This window comes from Aptenodytes forsteri, unplaced genomic scaffold, assembly GCF_000699145.1.
Source record: "Aptenodytes forsteri isolate BGI_AS27 unplaced genomic scaffold, ASM69914v1 Scaffold185, whole genome shotgun sequence".
NCBI lineage: Eukaryota > Metazoa > Chordata > Aves > Sphenisciformes > Spheniscidae > Aptenodytes > Aptenodytes forsteri.
In genome coordinates, this window is record NW_008796214.1 from 871,783 (window position 1) to 891,515 (window position 19,733).

The 19,733-nt window shown below is 38.3% G+C and overlaps 1 protein-coding gene across 1 annotated transcript in view; it reads left to right on the top strand.

Moving 5' to 3' along the window:
* The window catches only part of XRN2 (5'-3' exoribonuclease 2), a 49,094-nt gene that overhangs the window by 11,486 nt on the left and 17,875 nt on the right, over window positions 1-19,733 (top strand). Inside the window, exons 15-26 of the mRNA XM_009288468.1 lie at window positions 567-698; window positions 2,535-2,653; window positions 6,206-6,341; window positions 9,956-10,063; window positions 10,143-10,232; window positions 10,805-10,877; window positions 13,727-13,810; window positions 14,635-14,732; window positions 14,817-14,896; window positions 16,742-16,798; window positions 18,894-18,962; window positions 19,061-19,195. Coding sequence (XP_009286743.1) covers window positions 567-698; window positions 2,535-2,653; window positions 6,206-6,341; window positions 9,956-10,063; window positions 10,143-10,232; window positions 10,805-10,877; window positions 13,727-13,810; window positions 14,635-14,732; window positions 14,817-14,896; window positions 16,742-16,798; window positions 18,894-18,962; window positions 19,061-19,195 — 1,181 coding nt within the window. The remainder of the gene's footprint in view (window positions 1-566; window positions 699-2,534; window positions 2,654-6,205; window positions 6,342-9,955; window positions 10,064-10,142; window positions 10,233-10,804; window positions 10,878-13,726; window positions 13,811-14,634; window positions 14,733-14,816; window positions 14,897-16,741; window positions 16,799-18,893; window positions 18,963-19,060; window positions 19,196-19,733) is intronic.

The following is a 19,733-nucleotide window of genomic DNA, read 5'->3' on the forward strand; positions in this document are numbered from 1 at the left end:
TTTTTCTTCTGTTCACAAAATGTTCTGATATTTTAAAAATGGGCTCTTGTATGTTCATTTCAAGATAGCTTTGTTCTTGGTTAGGACATTCAGGTAAGTGTAGCTTCCAAAACTTTCAAGGCATATGATATCCCTGAGTACTGTCTAGGTCTTTTGGGTTTTTTTTAAATTACATATTTTCTGACTATCCCTATTAGAGTGGAAGAGGTTATTCACTTTGCTTACAAAGAGTAAGTTCTTCCCAGTAAGTTAGATGAAGTCTCACTTCCCAAAAAACCTGCCTTTCAGCCCACGTAGAAAGAACATAGGCACAAAATGCAGGGTTTGTTTGGGGTTTTTTTGAAGGAGCTTAATAAATTATAGGAATATAAGGGTCTCACTTATAAGTGTCATCTTATGTCTGGTTGAGATGGTTAAACAGAACTAATTTAAGCTGAACTGAGTGAATGAGTAAATTATGCTTGGTTTATATAACATGTTAATCTGAAAATTGTGAGAGCGCGTCATCACACTGCTGTGGAGATTACACAGCTTTTTCAGTATACGTGTATATATTTATCTTTTAGAGGGATCAGCCTTCTTTTATTCCCGGTGGACAGTTTTCCCCTCAAGCTCTGGGAAATCGATCTAGTCCTCAGGCAATCAGTAACCCTAGACAAGCCGCCTTTGAGATGAGAATGCATGACAGACAGAACTCTGTAAGTAGATGTTCAAAGGTATTTACACATAGAAGGGGAAATAATCGCATCCTGTCTTACTCTGGACACCTTTTTCTCTATCCTGTCAAGCTTTCTTGAAAAGCAGACCAAAAAATATTTACTTTTCAAGGAAGTGGCTTTTAATAACCAATTTTTGTGAGACTACTTGAATAAAATAGTGTTCTTTATTTTAATGTTTGGTATGATACTACTTGTTAAATAGTTCTGGGAGAGCAAGTGTGAGGTGAATGCATCTGAGTCAAATACGGTGGCTCTTCTCAAACCTGTTTGGCATTTGTTGAGTCGAACCTCCTGTGAGTACAGGTTTAGGAACTTACTCAGTAGGTTTGAGAGAGACATGAACTGAATCCCTGAGCTGGACATCTTTTCATATTCTTTTTGGATATTTGTGACATCTCTCCGCTTTGTAGACCCGTGTTGTGGTTTAATTTCAGTCGGCAACTAAGCACCACACAGCCGCTCGCTCACTCCCCCCCACCCGGTGGGTTATTAATTTTCTGTGAGGACTTCCTATCTCGCAGTACCATTGAGAACTGCTAAAATAACCTGAGAATTGTTGAGGCATAGCTTGATTATGCTGAAACTGTGCTTCTAGGTCCAGGCTTCTGTGCTTGAGAGGGTGTATGTGAAATACACATGAAGTGCGTGCATTTTGTTTACTTGTTTTTCTGATCTCTGTATATATAAAGAGTTAGTTCTAAGCAGTAAGCTGAAAGGCCAGTATATATAAAAAATAATGCAAGCTGCCATTAATGAGTGTGTCTGCAAAATAAGACACCATTCCCACGCACACTGCTTTTCCCCCAAGCCTTATGTCTCTTACATTTCAGTCAGTTCTCACAAAAAAAAAATACACAGATATATAGATAGATATACACACACACAGACAGATGTATATACGCGCACACACAGATTTAGATACCTGTATTTTGGAAACTTGTGATTTGCATATCTATGTGTTCGTCAAACTGCTTTCCAAAGCATTGCCTTTCACTGGGAAGAGGAGAAACTTAGATGAAATTTTTGGAAAGGTATTAGAATGTGACGGAAAACTGGAAATAAGTTAAGTGCTCTCTTACAAGTCTTGATTGTTAACTTTAAGTATTATGACGAATACTTTCTTCCTGGGCATAAATCTTCATCCAAACAGTGAACAAATTTTTAAGTAAAGGTTCTTTTCATCATAAAGACGTTTTTTGTCTTTTAAGTCTGAGTAAATACAATATGTTGGGGTTTTTTTTTTTTAAGTTTTTAATCTTGAAATTTTTGCACATAGGTTAAACAAATCAGTTCTTTTATGGAATGGGAGAAGTTTCTTTTAGATTCTGTAATATTAAAATAGATAAATTTGAAAGGAGTTTAAAAGATCAGTTGTGAAGAAACTTAGTATTTCTGCCAGTTCTGAATTACAAGCAGCATTTTTACGGTAGTCTGCTTATGCATTTTTTCACTGTTGCTGTAAAATGAAGTTGTAACATAAGCTGTAGGACTAGAGACAGCAGTTGTATTCCAAAATTGCCTGTTTTATCAATTTATACTGTCTTGTTTATTGCATCTTTCTCTTTCTTAAATACAATAAACGTTTTGCCTGTATGTATCAATGCCTGCCTTTTAATACAAAGATGTGTTCTTCTTTTCTTTTGCTACTTGACTTAATAGTTTAAGGATTGTATAGCTTTTGCCGTGAGTTTTTTGGGAACTAAAAATAATGGATGTGATTTTCTTTATCACAAAGCTGTTAATTTTAACTTGAACTTAAAATGCCTAATAAATCCTTTTCCCCTCTCTATTTATCTGTAATAATTCTGACCCTAGACAACTTCATCATCTCCAAATACCAGCCTCACTTCTGATGGCAGCCCATCCCTGGCAGGAGGAATTAAGCGAAAAGCTGAAGACAGTGACAGTGAACCTGAGCCAGAGGATAATATCAGGTGAAGCCATTTTTTGTAGCACTTTGTTAGCAAATTGCTGAAATAGATGCAGTCTAATTAATGCCATTTAGCTTAGAGCAGCAGTGCCTTCAGATGCTTTTCTATGATCTTTTTATCCACCGGTAATTAATGTGGAGGCTTAGAATATTCAGTAAATTCCAGTGAGATGTGTAAGCTATAGCTGTTAAATCTAAGTATCTAGATTAGTATGCGTGCAGGTTTTCATCCTCCAAGCCACTACTCCCTTTGAGACCAAGCACTAGATTGGCTAGACATTCACTGTTCAGCTTTGATTATGTGAGCTGAATGCCGCTGTTCTGCAGTTGAATTTTTGAGCTATTTAACCCATAACATTCAGTTACATTCACGTGTGCGGCATTATTTATCTTGACTATCACAATATGTTTTCCTCTGTCTTTGATTTGTAGCAGGCCCTGTTTTGTCTATGATGAGTTCTTTAAATGTCTTAGGACGGCTGATCACTAGATGATTAATTAGGAATTTTATAAGAATTAACTGACAGTGAATTACCAGTGAGTCTGCATTTATCAAAGGTTTAAATCAAGCTATCGCCCTTTAAGTTGAGGGTGAAGGCCCTTATAATTTTTTGTATAAGGTTCTGCCCCGATAAATGCAACCGGTAGGTTTTTGTTTTCTGTAGAGTCAGGCGAGGTAGGTGGACATGGGAAAACAATAAGGGTTACTTCGTTGTGAAATACTGATCACTTGTGTCCAGCACCATTGTTGTGACATTTGTGACATCTAGCCCATCAGGTCGTCCAATATCAGATATTCTAGCTCTCATTCTTAATTTCTTTCCTGTATGTGCAGATCTGAATGGATTGATTTTTATTTTTTTTCTTAATCAAGCAGGTAGAATTCTTATCTAAAATCAGGATAAATTTTAATGTAGCTTTCCATTTTGCATTTTAGCAGAGGTTCTAAAAGAAGCTTTAACAGTTTTATAGCAACTAGTGTGAATGAACCATGGTGATTTATGAGTAGCAATAGTTTTGACAGGGTTGGTATTGTCAAGCAAAAGGATATGCTACATTCGTCTGCAGTTATTTAAGCTCTTTTGTAGCTCTGAATATTTATTCAGATCCTTTTCTGAGCGGAAAATAATTTTATGCTTCTCGTAAGTAAAAACAAATGCATAAATGTACTAGATGCAACAAAGGTGTTTGCAAAAATATATTTTGTATTTAGAGTGACTTTAAACCTAGAACAAATAGTTCTAGTCAGCTAGCAGATTGGTTTTTGTTATCTTACAGAAAAGGTTTTTGAAATTTATGCAAGTGTCTAGCTGCCAGGGAGCTCCTAGGGTCAGATGCTCATAGACTGCAGATGTTCTTGACTGTCCTTCAAGACTTTGGCACACGTAGCTCTATCCTTGCTCACCTGGCTTTCTTAAAAAGTCTTAAAAACATCTCTTGGTTTCTCCACCTCCTCATCAGTTTGAATCATCTTTGAACTAGCTCAGGTCAGATTTTAAAAAGTATCCCTGTACTGGGCAACCAACTTGAAACAGAAGCAAGGGAAGATTCTTTTTGCAAAACCAAAAGGATATGCATCCTGTAAAAAGGCATAAATTGATCTTTGCTGTGTCTTAAAGGCTTCATACACTATATTTATCGCTCTATGAGATTCTGACGAGTGTAAGTTTGAATTGACCTCGCAGATTACTTGTGTGCTTCAGATTCCGTATGTAATTTAAAGTGGTCACAGCCTTTGTGGAAAGGGATCTTGCGTGATGATTTTCAGATGTGACAATGCCAAGTTTTGAATTGTTGAGAATAAAATTCTATTTAAAAAAAAAAAAATCCTTAATAATGATTTATCTGATTTAACCAGTTTCTAAATCAGATTTATAATTTGCTTTACTCTAGTTCGCTTGAATACCAAAATTCATGTCAACTTTGAGATGTGTGTGCAAAATGCGTGCACTATGGTGAATAATAGGTTTAAATTTTAAAAAAAATTACCCCCAAACCCCCCAAACAACAAAACAAACCAAAACACCCCAAAAAGGGAAGCCAGTTCTGAAGCATGATAACATAACCAAATGTTAGGTAGAGCTTAATCTTTCTATTACTTAAACTACCTTTTTAGATGGCAGTCTCTAAATTGAACTGGAATTTCCCCCAAGATTACATCATGTCTGTTAGGACTAACAACTTGAAGTTTTATGTGCATATTAACAGCTCCTTGCTTGTGGCACAACTGTTCTCTCAAAACTGACACATCACCTATTGAATGACGGGGAACCAGCAGATGTAGTGGTGAGGGGATAAAATGTCCAAGGAAGAAAAGCTGTGGAGTCCGTAGGCAGTGACTCCTGTGTCTGCCTGTGCCCGTCACAGCTGCATTCCCCCTGCCTCCTCCGTTTTCGGAGGAGCCTATGGTCTGTGTTTACTGTGAATCTTCACAGAATATTCTTGCTTGAAACGTGGCACAATGTAGCACGCTATCCGCTTTTTTCCTAACCTTATACATCAGAACTGAGGGATTCAGATGCTTGTCTGTCAAAGATGAGCAAGTGGTTGTTTTCCCCTGACCCATCCATAGACAGACATAAGGGGGAGCTGTGTGAAGTAAGGATAAACGGTGCCTGAGATTGCTCTTTTGACTCCAGTATCCATCTCTGTCATGAAAGACTGAAAATCCCTGTGTAAAAGGGAACTCATCTGATGTGAGTCAGCAAGCATGGGATTCCTGAGTTGCAGATAATTCTGCTGGTAACCATAGCTTGTCTGAACAGCAATAGAATATAGAAATCAAGCTGCTGCTGCTTATTATTTATTTGCTTACTTTTTATTTTGAGTAGCAGAGAAACTATATAACTTTCCTGCTTGGGAGGGGTATTAAGAATAGAGGGATGAACTTGATGTGAGAAGGTATTCCAGTAAGATAAAGATTTTTTGGACCATAGCTTGTCTGAACAGCAATAGAATATAGAAATCAAGCTGCTGCTGCTTATTATTATTTATTTGCATACTTTTTATTTTGAGTAGCAGAGAAACTATATAACTTTCCTGCTTGGGAGGGGTATTAAGAATAGAGGGATGAACTTGATGTGAGAAGGTATTCCAGTAAGATAAAGATTTTTTGGCCTAGGGTAGATTAAACAAAGTAAGGAAGGGGGAGAGTTTGTTCTCTTTCTAATGGTTGGAAGAGTTAAAGAACAAAGTTCAAATGGCAGTTTTGGTAGTAGATTCCTGATAGGAAAGATGAAATTGCCAACAAGGAACAATACTGTTTTGAAAAGTCCTGACAGCAGCAAGCGCAGGTTTGAAAATCTACCCTGCTTCGAACAAGTGCTTTGAAGACTTGTTTGTCAGGATGGTAGCTTCAGAATTTCATCTGGATTTTCTATGATGCCAACCATCAAATTTTATTCTCTTGCTGTTGAGTATCGTTTTTTATGCTTTCATTTAAATTGTATAAAAATGGGAACTGAAGTAGCAAGTGACTTTGGCTTATATTTTAATTCAGATATGTAAGTGTGCATATATTAACGTGTATTGACATCTGTTTGTGTTTGTTATGCAGGTTATGGGAAACTGGTTGGAAACAGCGCTACTATAAAAACAAATTTGATGTTGACGCATCTGATGAGAAATTCCGTCGTAAAGTTGTACAGTCCTATGTGGAAGGGCTTTGCTGGGTTCTCAGATATTATTATCAGGTACTTATAAATTTCTTCTCTGAAACTTCAGTTTTCTTTTGTGTCTGCACCCTATTTCTTTTCAGGAAATAATAATTATCCATTGCTCATTTTTGAAAAGCAGTGCTTTTTTTTTAACGATATAAAATAAGTGGGTGCCCGTTCTATTTGACACTCAAGATTTGAATGCAGTTTTTGTTTCTCACATACAGTAACGGCGCTTGTTAGTTTATTAAGGACTGATGCATATTTTTCCTTTGCAATACATAGCCATGCATAGTGAAACTGCAGATGACTAAATGAGTGAACAAAGGACAAAGCCTGTGAAATGCTAGTAAGAATTTGAAAGGAACAGAGTTGTCAGTCTCCTCCATAGATTGTAATGATGTTCTATGAAGTGTATTGTGATTGAAGTAATCTGTATCTGATTTAAATCTTTTGATAATTGAGATGTCAGATTGGCAAGAGATTAGTTAGACATATTGGGGTTTGTTGCACCGATGGTTAATAACTAGCTTCGTGCCCTGAAGACAAAGTAAGCTATATTTTGTGTGTGACCTGGGAACAGAATGTGCTTGAGCCGATGAAGTTTATCTGTCTCAGCAGGGCTTTGTAGCTTGAACGCAGTGCCATGTTGATAAAACCGCACATTTTTCATAGGTGGCTCACACCTGTCCAACTTGGCACAGGCAGGGCAAATACCTTGCATGCCTGCAAAAAACTATGCAGTCTTAAAGTTAGTTTATTTTAACGTGTACTCCTTCCCCCCCCCCCAGCTTGGAACAAAAAGGGAGTGTGTTCCCTTCCCTTCTACTGTATTAACTGGTTGAGTTTGGGCTCAAACTTGCATATTATGGTGGATGAAAATCATAGAGCTTAAGGTTTGCACATCTGTTGCAGTTGATCTGCAGGAGAGCTGAGCTCTCCACATCCTTGAGTAGCTCCTTTTGCAAAGGACGAATGTCACCTGGACACCTTTATAGGTGGAAATTCCCATGATCCTGCGGAAGTTTAAGGTCTGCTGAAAGCAAACCATGTTCCTGTTAACCGTGGCAAGATATATTCCTAGAACTCTATATGTGCCCATATGTCTCCAAAGTGTGTAAACGAATCCTCAGATTAGCTGTAGATGTCTACTTGCTGGAAAACTGTCAGTGTGACCTTCAGTAGTACAAAACCACTGCAAAAGGCAGTCTGGATTTTAAGGGAAACTGATGGGCTTAGAGGAAAGGAGTATATGGCAAAACTGAGATAATATTTACGAGTGACCAAAATATTTATACTCATTTGAAGATTGTAAAATTAAGTTTGTTTTATTCAAAGAAGTGTGCACGGGGTGTGTGTTCACTGCTTTGTGATCGGTGGCCGTGGCCTTGTGCAGACATCATCGTGTGCTTTTATAACTCTGTTCAAACCAGGGTTGCATTTGCATGTTGAGAGATTTGTGGCTTTAAATGTATAGGAGCTGGAAGACCGGCATATACCAAACTTAAAACAGTATGGGCAAGTCCCTATGCAACACTCACCAGTTTAGCTTGTAAAACCAATTTAGTTACTGAGGTGTATGTAGGTGACTCCTTGTCCTTCTGAGTTTGTAGACGTTCTGGCTGAAGTGACTGATGCATACAGAAGTGATAGATGATTACAGTTGCAAAGAAAACAAATCGGTGAGGTTGACAACAACTTCAGGCAGGACCATAGTGCTCTCAAGAAAATTGAGAAGGAATGCCAGTAAGACCTCAAGGAGAAGTGACTGTGCGGAAAATATTTTCTGGTTTAGAAATGTTCCAAAGGAAAACTTGATGAAAGTACACAAATGTTCAGGGCTTTGTTTTTGCCGTTTTGCTTCATATTCAGATTACTCTAAAAGAAGGCAACTCTCCCTCTATCTAGACCTTATAAAAATTACATTGCAGACTTAAAATAGTGGAGCACTGAAATACTTGCACGTGCTGCTGTTCGTACTTGCATAACAGAACTATGTGTAGGCAAGGTACTGTAATCTGCTATACATGGGCAGTGTGTTGTGATTTGACTGCTGCTCCACACCAATGCTTTCTGCCCATGTGGAAGTTAGATTACGAAGCTGTTGGACTGGGGGAATTTCAAAATAGGTTTGCTTGAGGGTTTTTGTTTGTTTTCTTTTTACCATAATAAGGATTGCTTCCAATAACTACTGCTCATTGTCCATAAAACTTCTGACAGAATATATTATGTGCTTTTCTACTCTTATAAAAAGCTGGTAACGCAGAGCATATTCCACTAGTGGGAACATCTGTTTGGAGAGAAAAAAAAAAAAAGAAATTAAAGAAACCAATCTACCTGGCTTTTGAAACATACTGAAACCATCTGAAGAATTGCATCTAATAATTATAGTCTCTGTAATTTTATACCAAAAATGTCGCTGGAGGAGCCTCATTGACATTTACTTACTCAGATTTGGAAGTCAAAATAATAGTATGCTTTTGTTTCAAGAAAGAAAGAAAAATAGCTGAGGAGGTGAAAACTTGACTTAGACCTTTTAGAGCCACGTTTCCTCTACAAAGTGCATTGTGTTCTGATGTGTTTGAGTTTACTTTATTTTCTCCCTTTTGAGGATTATTTTGCCTCTTTCAGGTGAATGCATTTTATATTTCCCAATATTCGAGACAGAAGAATTAGGGGGGGGGGGAAGCAAAATGTTACTCAAAGTGTGTGTTAGTGCTTATACTGAACAGAAAAGTAACAGTTAAAACCAGAATACTTTTCAACCTGCAACAAACATTGTTCACATTTTCACACCTTGTAGAGTGTATCATATCAGAGTTCACTGTCCCCCAGATGCCCAAGTTAGCAGTGGGATTTTGCATTGAAAAACAGTAGTGCAAACTGTGTGCTGCCATAAAAATACTACTTCTGTTCCTATTGAGACCTCTGTAATGGCTTTCTGACTGGCACGATTCTGCCGTTTATACAATTACGGAGAACTTGGAAATTCCTCCTCTGTGTCACGTGCGTGTATTTCCCTGTTCGAGATGTGGTAGCAACTCTACACAAGTTGAAAATGTGTCCAGTTGTTACAGGCTCCTCAGCTTAGCCCCAGGGACTGGTTAACTGTATGGATAGACTGATTTCCTACTCTTTGCAAGAAATGTTTGTGCTTGGTTTTATTGGACGTTGTGCACATGCTCGTGTGTTTTTTCTCGAGGGGGAGGAAAAAGGCATGAGGTACGTTACAGTGTCCTGAAGCTAAGGTTAAGATTCTGCTGTAAGGTCTTTTGTGTCGTTATGGTGCTAGGTCCTGTCTCTTTGGCTGTCTCCCTTAGTGACTCAAACCTAGCACATAGCAAGAGTACTTTGGCATAGAAGTCTATCTGCTGTTCTGTGCTGCTGAGGAAATGCCCGAGGTCTCCATTCACTGTCCAGTGAACTCACTCGCTCTAGTCTGGCTATGAAAAGTTAAGTCCCACCCTGAAGTCCAGAGTACCTTTAGAGGCAAGAGCTCTTTCTTTTCTAATCATGGGGACTCCTCTTTCTCCCGGTTGATGCTGGGCTAAATTTTGTCATCTTTAGTGACCGGGCTACATGATTTTTATTTTTTTTTCTTTTACTTTTCTGATTTGTCTGATCTTGTTTCTCTTGTTTCTTTATCCTAGGGCTGTGCATCCTGGAACTGGTATTACCCTTTTCACTATGCTCCGTTTGCTTCTGACTTTGAGGGTATTGCAGACATGCCTTCAGATTTTGAGAAAGGCTCAAAACCGGTAGGGCATCTTCATCTATTTATTTATGATTTAACAGCTCATTAGAAGTGTCCTACATCTGCTTGTTTAATTTCAACAGTTTAAGCCTCTTGAACAACTTATGGGAGTATTTCCAGCTGCAAGTGGAAATTTTCTGCCACCGACGTGGAGGAAGCTCATGACAGATCCGGTAAGAATCCTTGTTTCATTCCTCTCTGTAAGGTTATGTCATCTTGCAATTGTGTGAGCACGACTTGCTGCTTCTTACTTCAGGCAGAAAAATAGTGGGCACCAGGAGGGAACATTTTTGGTAGATTGCAGAGATTCTTCGAAGATGCTTAAAAGTGATTCTTTGAATTCAGATATTCTAATGAGATAAATAATTTCCTGACTCTTTTACACTTTAGTAAGATTGTTTACTTTCTTACAGAAACATTGTAAAACTTAACTGTTAGTAAGATTGTTTACTTTCTTACAGAAACATTGTAAAACTTAATTGGGGAGCTGATACCTTAACCCAGTTATCTGGAATTATTCTATCCTGCTTAATTTCTTGTTTTGATACTCTAGTAAAGTGGAAGTGCCCTACCACACTTCGTGTTTAAATGGCATTTAATAAAAGATGTTTCTATTAGTCAAAGTTCTTTGCATCCTTCTTAGCTTTGTGTTTGCTCGCCCTCCGCGAAGTACAGTACTACATAGCATTCTGAATGAACTTCGTAATTGGCTTTAATGATTTTTTAAAAATTTTCTCAATTACAGGAATCAAGCATAATTGACTTCTACCCTGAAGATTTCGCTATTGATTTAAATGGGAAGAAATACGCTTGGCAAGGTGAAATTTCAACTGGTTTTTTTTTTTTTGAGCTATAGTATACTGACCTTAGTCTTAATAATCTATGTAAAAATAGGAAGAAAATGGAAAATTATCTTAGTGAGATAATGACGCACCAAGTCACACAGGTAACTTGTGTTACTTGGTGTGGGGGAGAAGTATTTTGCAGCAGGTATATTTTTGAAAAGAAATTTGTATGAAGAACAAATTATGGTTCAGTAACTGATTTAGGATTGGCAATGATTAGTAGTAATTTCAGCAGTCATTCTAGATTTGTTAATTTGTCCTGAACTAGATTAATCACTTTTCTATTTTTATCAACCTTGCTGTGTAATTGTCTTTTGTCTCCTTTGCATTTAATTAATGGATCTTGTTCTGTTCAATCAGTGGCTCATTAGTACCTTGTGAAAAATGCTTTGGGGAATATAGAAATATTTGGATGCATACAAAGAATGAACAAACAGATACAGTATTTAATGCAGCTTCTTCTTTCTCTAGAGAATATTAATTTTAAAGGTCTGCCAAATTTTGTATCTGGTATTCAGCCAAGAGTGTAACATCTCAATTATAGGTATAAATAATTATTTGGGCACAAAATGAAACACATGAAATTCCATCTGAGCATAAGAAAGCACATTTTTACTGTGAGGGTGGTCAGGCACTGGAACACGTTGCCCAGAGAGGTTGTGGAGTCTCTGTCCTTGGAGATACTCCAAACCCAGCTGGACATGGTCCTGGGCAACCTGCTCGGGGCGACCTGAGCAGCCCATGACCATGCTGGAGCAGAGGGGGACACTAGGTGATCTCCAGAGATTCCTGCGGGCATCAACGATTCTGTGATTCTTCCCCCACGTCAGCTCATCCATGTTTTGAAATAGCCAGTTAGACACACAAGTACGTTACTCGGGACAGTGTTCCAATTTCAAAGAGAATATTCCTAGGTATTATGAGACGTGTTGCGTAGCAGGTTTTCCCTCTGTAACTTGAAGCCCTTTCTTACCCCTAGTGTAATTCTGGCAACTTCCCTTAGTCCTTTTGTCCAGTTATAAAATCTACAGTCTAAAGCGGTAATGTTTTAAGAAGCTCCCACATGCTTTCAATAGCCTGTAACGTTACTTTTGATTCGTTTAATGCTTAATTGCATTATAAGCTCTTTGTTTTGGAATAACATCTGGAATTCTCATGCTTAAAATGCAGTTGTGAAACAAGAAATATTTTTCCAAGCTGGAAGTACAGACTATCTCTGTTAAAAAGCATCTAGTATGCCTTATCCTCTTAATGAAATGTTTGAAGAGTTTTCCTTTTAGAGATGTGATTATGTTTCTGAAAGCTCAGCATTGATCCTTTTTGCAGTCTCCTGGGTTATGAACATTTCCTGTTTTGTTGTCATTCCACCATTCCAGTGTGTTGTGAAGGTGAAAATAAATTGTTTGTTTTCCAGGGTAGGCTTATCGCTGTTTCCCTTCACAAGTAGTTATGTTCCAGCTGAAATTTGAACATGGCTGGGGTCTGGTGCTGTCCTTGATAAAGCAGTAGTCAGTCTGCGTGAAGATTATCCTCATGCTTCATAAGCAGGGACAGTGCAGATTTCTTGTTTGGTGAGGTTGGCAACAGCAGGCTGTACAGCTCTGCTCCTCATTATTTTACAGTAGGCTAAATAATAGTCTGATTCAGTTAAACTTCTGACATATTTAACATTTTATTTGTGGCTTGTTCCAAACTGGTTTTGTTAGGAGAAAGTATGAGCTTCTGGTGTAATTACACTTCAGGTAAATTTTTAGGTTGTCCCCTTTCCTTCAGCTCCAGGACAATAGTATTTGTTTTAATAAAGCCATGTAAAGATCTAACTTCTGAAGCAAAAGTGTTTCAGGCAGATCAAGTTTTAGATCAGGAATCTAAGTCTGTGGAAGTCCAAAGTCTCTGTGAACGTTGTACCTTAGAGTGATGACAAATGTGTCTGAGATCTGCCTGCCAGTAGACCTGGTACAGGCACAAATAGGAAACTATGAATATCGGTTTAGTAGAAAGCCTTTGCTGTCATCTTTGTCAGAAAAAGCTCTAGTGTTCATGGTAAAGGAAATAAAATAAAAACTAAAATAATAACTCCAGATTCCAACTGATAATAAGGGTGACAGAAGTAAATCTTCGAATTTTCATGGTAAATTTCTTAGTGCTTTTTCAGATTTTATAATAGAAGAAAACATATACTGGAGCATACCAGGGAAGGCTATTCTCCAGCTTCATATCACTCAATATGATTAAGAGTGGGCTGTGAGACATGCTGCTTAGTGAGGGATTTTGATCCTGAGAGGAGCCTCCGTGTTATCTCGGAGTAAAATTAATAGCTGGTATGAATAGTCCCTGATGGATAATATCTGTATCACCTCATCGCTGAACTTGGGGTGATTTCTTCCATTGTTGTCTCTTCATAAATTAATTTGAATGAAGTAGCATTGAGCTCTGTCAGGGGAGTATCTGTAGCAAATGAGACAAATAATGACTGTCTTACTGAGCTCATGTTGTCCCTAAATGAGGCAGGTGTGGGTAGCGGTTACTGCTTCCCAGTGCCTACCCAGGACTGGGGAGGAGGAGGATGGAGGGGTGCATGGAGATGAGCTTACCTTTTCAACCTGCACTGCTGCTGAACTATTTCTCTCTAAACAGCCTGCAGGGTCACAGCCTCTGAAAATGTAGGGTTTTCTTTTCTGTGACTGATGCAACAGTTGCTTCTCGGGTAAAGGATCTATTGGAGCTTTGGAGCTTTCCATCCTGGTGTCTGGGGTTTTTGTTTGGTTTTGTGTTTTTTTTTTTCCAACAAGAGTGAAAAAATAATGTTTTGGTTTTACTAGGTGTTGCGTTATTGCCGTTCGTTGATGAGCGACGCCTTAGAGCTGCCCTGGAAGAAGTCTACCCTGACCTCACTCCTGAAGAAAGTAAGAATTGTGATATTTTGTTGCGATTGTGATGTATTCGCTATGACTTGTTGTATACTGTGTTTCACCCTAAATGAGCAAGGTATAATAGATGTTTTCTTGGATTGAATTACGGCAGGCTGTAGCCTCTTCTCCATGGATGGTGCTGGTAATTAGAATGATCCTCGATGGGTTTGTTTTTGTAGCTTTCACTTACTTTTATTTTACTGAAGTAGACCTGCATAAGACTTAACCTGAAAATTAGATGGCAGCTTAATCATATGAAAAGCTTCTACCAGTATACACTGTCAAAGTACTTGTTAGATGAATATGTTGCAATCAAAAGACTAAACTCTGTTTCCAAGGTTAGAGTTGATGGTAAAACTTGATAGGTGTATTGGCTGTTCTCTGACCAGTAGGCTGGCTGTGCCCAGTTACGGTATGTGAAACTTCATGTTCAGCTTATATAGGCAAATGTACGTGTTACTTTCTTCATTGTACAAAAATAATAGCTGGTTCTTGTAGGTAAAGCTGTGGGGGAGGTATAGGGTTTTTTCAGCCTATCTGTGTCTTCAGCATTACTCTGTTCTAAATTCGAGATTCCTCCCATTGAGCACAAGATTCCCGTTGTTTTGCTGTCTGCCACTACCCTCGTGACCAGAGGCATCCTGTTCTGGGCAGAGACACTGTCTTTCCAACACTCTCAAGAAATGTTCAAAGCTTCCTGCTAAATCACAATGAAGCGTTCCTTCTGTGGAGACGTGGACAGGGTGGTGTGTTGGTCTGCTGTATTCCTTCCTTCCCTCTTTGCTCTGAACTCATCCTGTTCCCTTCGTCTTTTCTAGGCAGAAGAAATAGCCTTGGTGGTGATGTTCTCTTTGTTGGAAAACACCATCCTCTCTGTGACTTTATTGTGGAACAGTACAAGACCAAAAATACAGAGGTAGGTTGTACTTGTTCTTAAGGGATTGTGTAAATGGTTCAGGTCCAATAAAGTGCTTCAGCTGAAAAATTATTTTTTCCATAGCCAGTGGATATACCCCCAGAGCTGTGCCATGGAATCCAGGGAAAGCTTACATTGAATGAAAATGCTGTTCTTCCAGATCAGTGAGTATGGCTTTTGGTGTGGGTTGTTTGATGCTAAAGGACGTTTCCTTCAGTTATGTCTGCATTTAAATAAAAATCTCTTTGTGCCCACAATGAGAAACCTAAAACTCCTGACAAGGCAATGCATTTAGTTCTGGGGCTAAACATGCTTTCCGCTAGGTTTCATAGTAGGTGTGTATTATCATCAGTATATGTAAAAAACCAAGCAAGTAAAACTTTCATTCTACGATCTTTTTTTTTCCAGAATTAGGCTTTTAAAGCAGCATGAGAAATCTTTAAAATGCTCTGTGTGTTTAATTGCTGATGAATCTTTTTATTTGTTTGTCGTTTCATCTATGGAAGACTGATTTTTATGTATTTAGTAATGTTTGAACTTTAATAGGTAAACAGGGCCTATATAATAAAAGTAGTTGTGATCACTGGCCTTATTCAGTAAGATCATGTTGTTTTGGCCTCTTTGCTTTTGTATGAATGTTAATTTAATGCAGTCTGATGTAACTTCCAATAGTGCATGCTGTTTAAAAAAAAACAAAACAAAACAACTTTGCTTTCTATATGCTAATCTTAATTGCATTAAAGAAAAATCCAGATAGAGATATATTTTTGCTATTTTCCATTTAGGCTATAGCACTAAATTCAGGACTGTTACCAGCTACATGTACAAAAAATGCTAATATCTTTTGTTTTCTAGATAATGCATTTAGTTTGAGAAATTATCAGTGTAATCTTCGCATTGTAGGATATGCATTCATTTATCTAACTTTGCTTAGAGGCATAAGCAGGTGTTCAGTAACTCATTTGCATTAAATGCACAAGGACTCCGATTTTGTTGGACAGATAATGTATCCTAGGTCACACTCGCTAATATACATTTCTCTATTCTTGTCATGGCTTGTGAAGAATATGAGCAACTCAGAGCTGTTCTTGGAGGGAATAGCAATGCAGGAAAAAGAAAACTCTTCTGGCATTGTCTTCCCTAGATAGGACGTGAGAAATGGATATTTTTTTTTTTAACCTAGAGAAGTAGTTTGCTAGGAATTCTGTGAAGATGAGCAGGCATTTATATTGCCACTTCAAAATAAGTCTTACTTTGCTAAAAAGATTTGGATCAAATTCAGCCAGCATGTGTACAGTTTGTGACCTCTGTGTCACATGGGTCTGTGACAGTTGTGCGCAGTAGGGTGAACGGAGGAATCTGGTTTCTGATTGATAAGAGTAATTTTCTCAAGCGTGGTGTTTGTCTGCTTGAATTGGAGGGTTAAAGTTTTCTGGAGGAAAGAAGGAAAGGGTTAAGACGCAACTGCATGTCAGCCTATTAAATCTCAGTTAGAAAGGAGACTCTTTAAGTGCTGTGTAAAACAGCTGCTAAATTTTATTTATTTTTTACTTCAAAGCCTTTTTCTTTTTCTTCCTAGTGAAGCAGGTTTGCGTCTTCATGGTGTCTGCATGTGTGTCTGTCTCTCTGGTCTTCTCCTGCCCTCTTAGAACCTGTTGGCTTGTTATAGTCAAACCCTAGCAGTACGGGGAGGCTCCCGAGGTGCAGAATAGTACTAAGGTTTGTAAACAGGCCGCTGGGTAGTGGGAAGCGTGTGAACCCACTGTTAGACACTAGAGAATCCACACAGATCAGCTGCAAAAGTAATGACATTCAGAAATAAGGATTCAGTAATTCCATTGCTTATAGAAGTATTTGATTTAGGGGGAAGGCAAGTTAATTTTGAAATCACTTTTATGTGTCGCAGGCTTAGTTGACAGAGGAACGGCAGTGGTATCAACAGAGAAAGTGGAGCAAATGTTGAGAAATATGTTACATGACGTTTTGACAGAGGTTTTTCTCTTTACCAGGACGGTGGAGTCTCCTGTTCCAATGCTGCGTGATCTTGCACAAAATTCTGCAGTCAGGTAAGTAAACTCTGGGGTTTAATGCAATGGCATACAAAACACAGCAATCAAAACTCAGTTTATTCTGGTGTTTTGTGTTGTTGAATTTGCAACAGAATCCATCTCTTAATAAAATTGAAGCTTTTACTTTAAACGTTTCTGGTTTTCTGTGAGAATTGAATCCAAGATACTATGTTGTAACACAGCGGGCTTGGGTTAGGGTGGTTAAGCAGAGTGTGTAGTGGCGTGCCTTGCAGAGATGTCCGAAATGGTCGTTTCTCAGTGCACCAAACCCAGTGTGTTTCATCCCTTCAGAAATACCTCATCTTTCCTGCCATTGCTTTTCTGCTTGCTCTCTGTTGGGACTTCTGGGTCTTTGGCAAGAAAAGAGCAACACCTACAGAACTTGATAGTCTGTATCAAGCCTTTTAAATTAAAGAAAACCAAACGTTCATGAGAGCAGCCTCCAAGACAGAATTGGGTATTGATTGAAAGCCCTCCAGCTTTTGATTTTTGCCTCTTGGATTTTTATCCAATTTTATTACTAGCAATTCCCAGAGGATGCCTGAGAATATAAGCTTCATGTCTTTAAGAAATAAAGGAGTAATACTAACTTTGCCTGAATGTGATGTTTGGGAGAATAAAAAGAAACTTCATAATGAATAAAAAACAATGCAGGGTTTCCAAGAGTAAATCTTGTGGCCACGGAAGATTTTAATTACTCTTGCACTTTACAGCAAATTTTGGTAGATCTGGTGTGTTGTATGTCATTCTCACTTAATTTGGCACAGTATAATAGGTATGTAATGCTTGAGCCTATAACCTTTCACTTCTTGAGCCACATAAGATACTTGAGACACTGAAAATCACTTGTGATCTGTCTGCATAATTTTTTCATCCAAGGAGGCATAACTTGGTTCAACTAGAACAACTATCTATAGGCAGTAAGAAATGCTAAGTTGTGGCTTGTCAGGATATTGTAGAAAGGATGTTCTGAAATGGGGATTTGGTTACTTTGAGTGATGAGTTAAAGGTAGTTTTTGGCTTTCCATCTGCCACTGTCAGGAGGTTTGAATTGTTTTACGCTTCTGTCCATTTCTCTATTGCAAGGATTTTTCTTCCTGTCTTTTGAGATAGTATGAGCAGTCATGATTCTGCTCTTCAGTCCTTGTGGCTTTGGCTGAATTTTCCAGGGGACTATTATTCTTTTTCCTTCGAGTCTCATTCATTCTCTGTGCTGAAAAACAGATGTATTTCAGCTGGAAGAGTGAGATTATTCTGCTTAGCTGTTTGCTTTTATCTTTCTTGGCATCCCAAGCATTCTTCTATATCAAATGGTAGGTAGTGAGAGGACAGGAAGCAGGTTGGTACTGTGTACTTCAAACATATTCCCCGGTGGGACCTACCTGACACCTGGATACTTACACCAGGAGATTGGAATTGCTAGGAGTGTGGATGAGTTTTCCTAGAGCAAACCCAAACTGCTATATAATGCATTGTACCAGCAGAAATTATGCTTTCAGGCACTTCTTCTCTATTGCTATTTAGTTTGTCTAATACTAGACAGCTCAAAATGCGGGGTCTGCGAGATGTCGCTGAAAATAGGTGTGTATCCCTCCACGGGAACTGCATGCAACTGCAAAGCCGCCTTTCAGCATAAAAACTCCCTGGCCGAGGAAACCCCACTTCTAAGTTTTGTACACTTTTGACTAGACTGCATAGCAAGCTGGTATCCTTCCTGTCTATGCTGTGGCAGCCTTTGAACTTAATGAAGTACAATCAGTGCTTCGACTAGAGGATTTGTACTCAAGGGTCTGCAGAAGATACTTTCATTACCGTACATAGGACTAACTGCTTTCTAGACATTAAACTTTCTTTTGGACTGGCTATTGATACAGGGGAGGAAAAAGGTCACCCTGTGGAAATAATTGAGACATCCAAGTCCAATATAGTCAGTATATCCATGTGCAAGAAATGCACTTTGCAGTTTAAGTCGTGGGTTCTTGAATCTTATCTTTTCTGTTGTGTACATCACTGTTAATAAAGCAGCAATTACTTTTTAATCTTGCTTGTCTTAATTATCAAGTAAACCTAATCCTCAAATACTTTCTCCTAGTATCTCTTTCAAAGATCCACAATTTGATGAGGACTTTGTTTTCAAGGCTATAGTGTTACCTGGTGCAAAGTAAGTATCAGTTGTCAGTTTTCAAATAATTACATGTTCTTTCATTGTTCTGAGTATTTGCTCTGATAAGTGTTTATGGAACTATTTTTAATATTAAGGAAACCTGCTCCAGTTCTGAAGCCAGGAGACTGGGAAAAAACCAACAACGATGGCAGGCCTTGGAGACCGCAGCTTAGTTTTAACCGAGACAGAAAACCAGTCCATTTGGACCAGTCAGCGTTTAGAACTTTAGGGTAAGACTGGCGGCATTGTTACTGACTGCCTTGCTGAGATGGCTATACTTGTTTATTGCTTTTTTAATTAAAAAAAAAGGGGTGGGGGTGGACTGTCAGGAGATTAGGTGCTGGTGTTCCATGATGGAAACTTTGGCATGTGATATTTAAATTCAGTATTGATGATGATAATTTTGCAGTAATGCCTTGCATTCTTCTTGATTTGGGGGGAGATTCTACTAAATATTTCTAACTAGCTTTCCCACTGTTTTTTTTTTTCAACTTGTTGGGTGGTTACTTGCTTGAATTACAGAAGGTACAGTAAGAATATTGCACACAAGTGATAATTAAGACTATTATGAAGACCAGAATGTCTTTTATGCTTTTAAAAATGAAGAAGTTTTAAAAACCCTTGTATGAAGCACGTGTTACACCATACAATCTGTTTCATTGTCACTTTTCAAGGCATTGCCACAGTCAGTTTTTATTAGTTCTTCAAAAGTCCAAGTAACTTTCTCAGGTGCTGCATACGAGAATGCTTCCGAGCACAGGGTGAAAG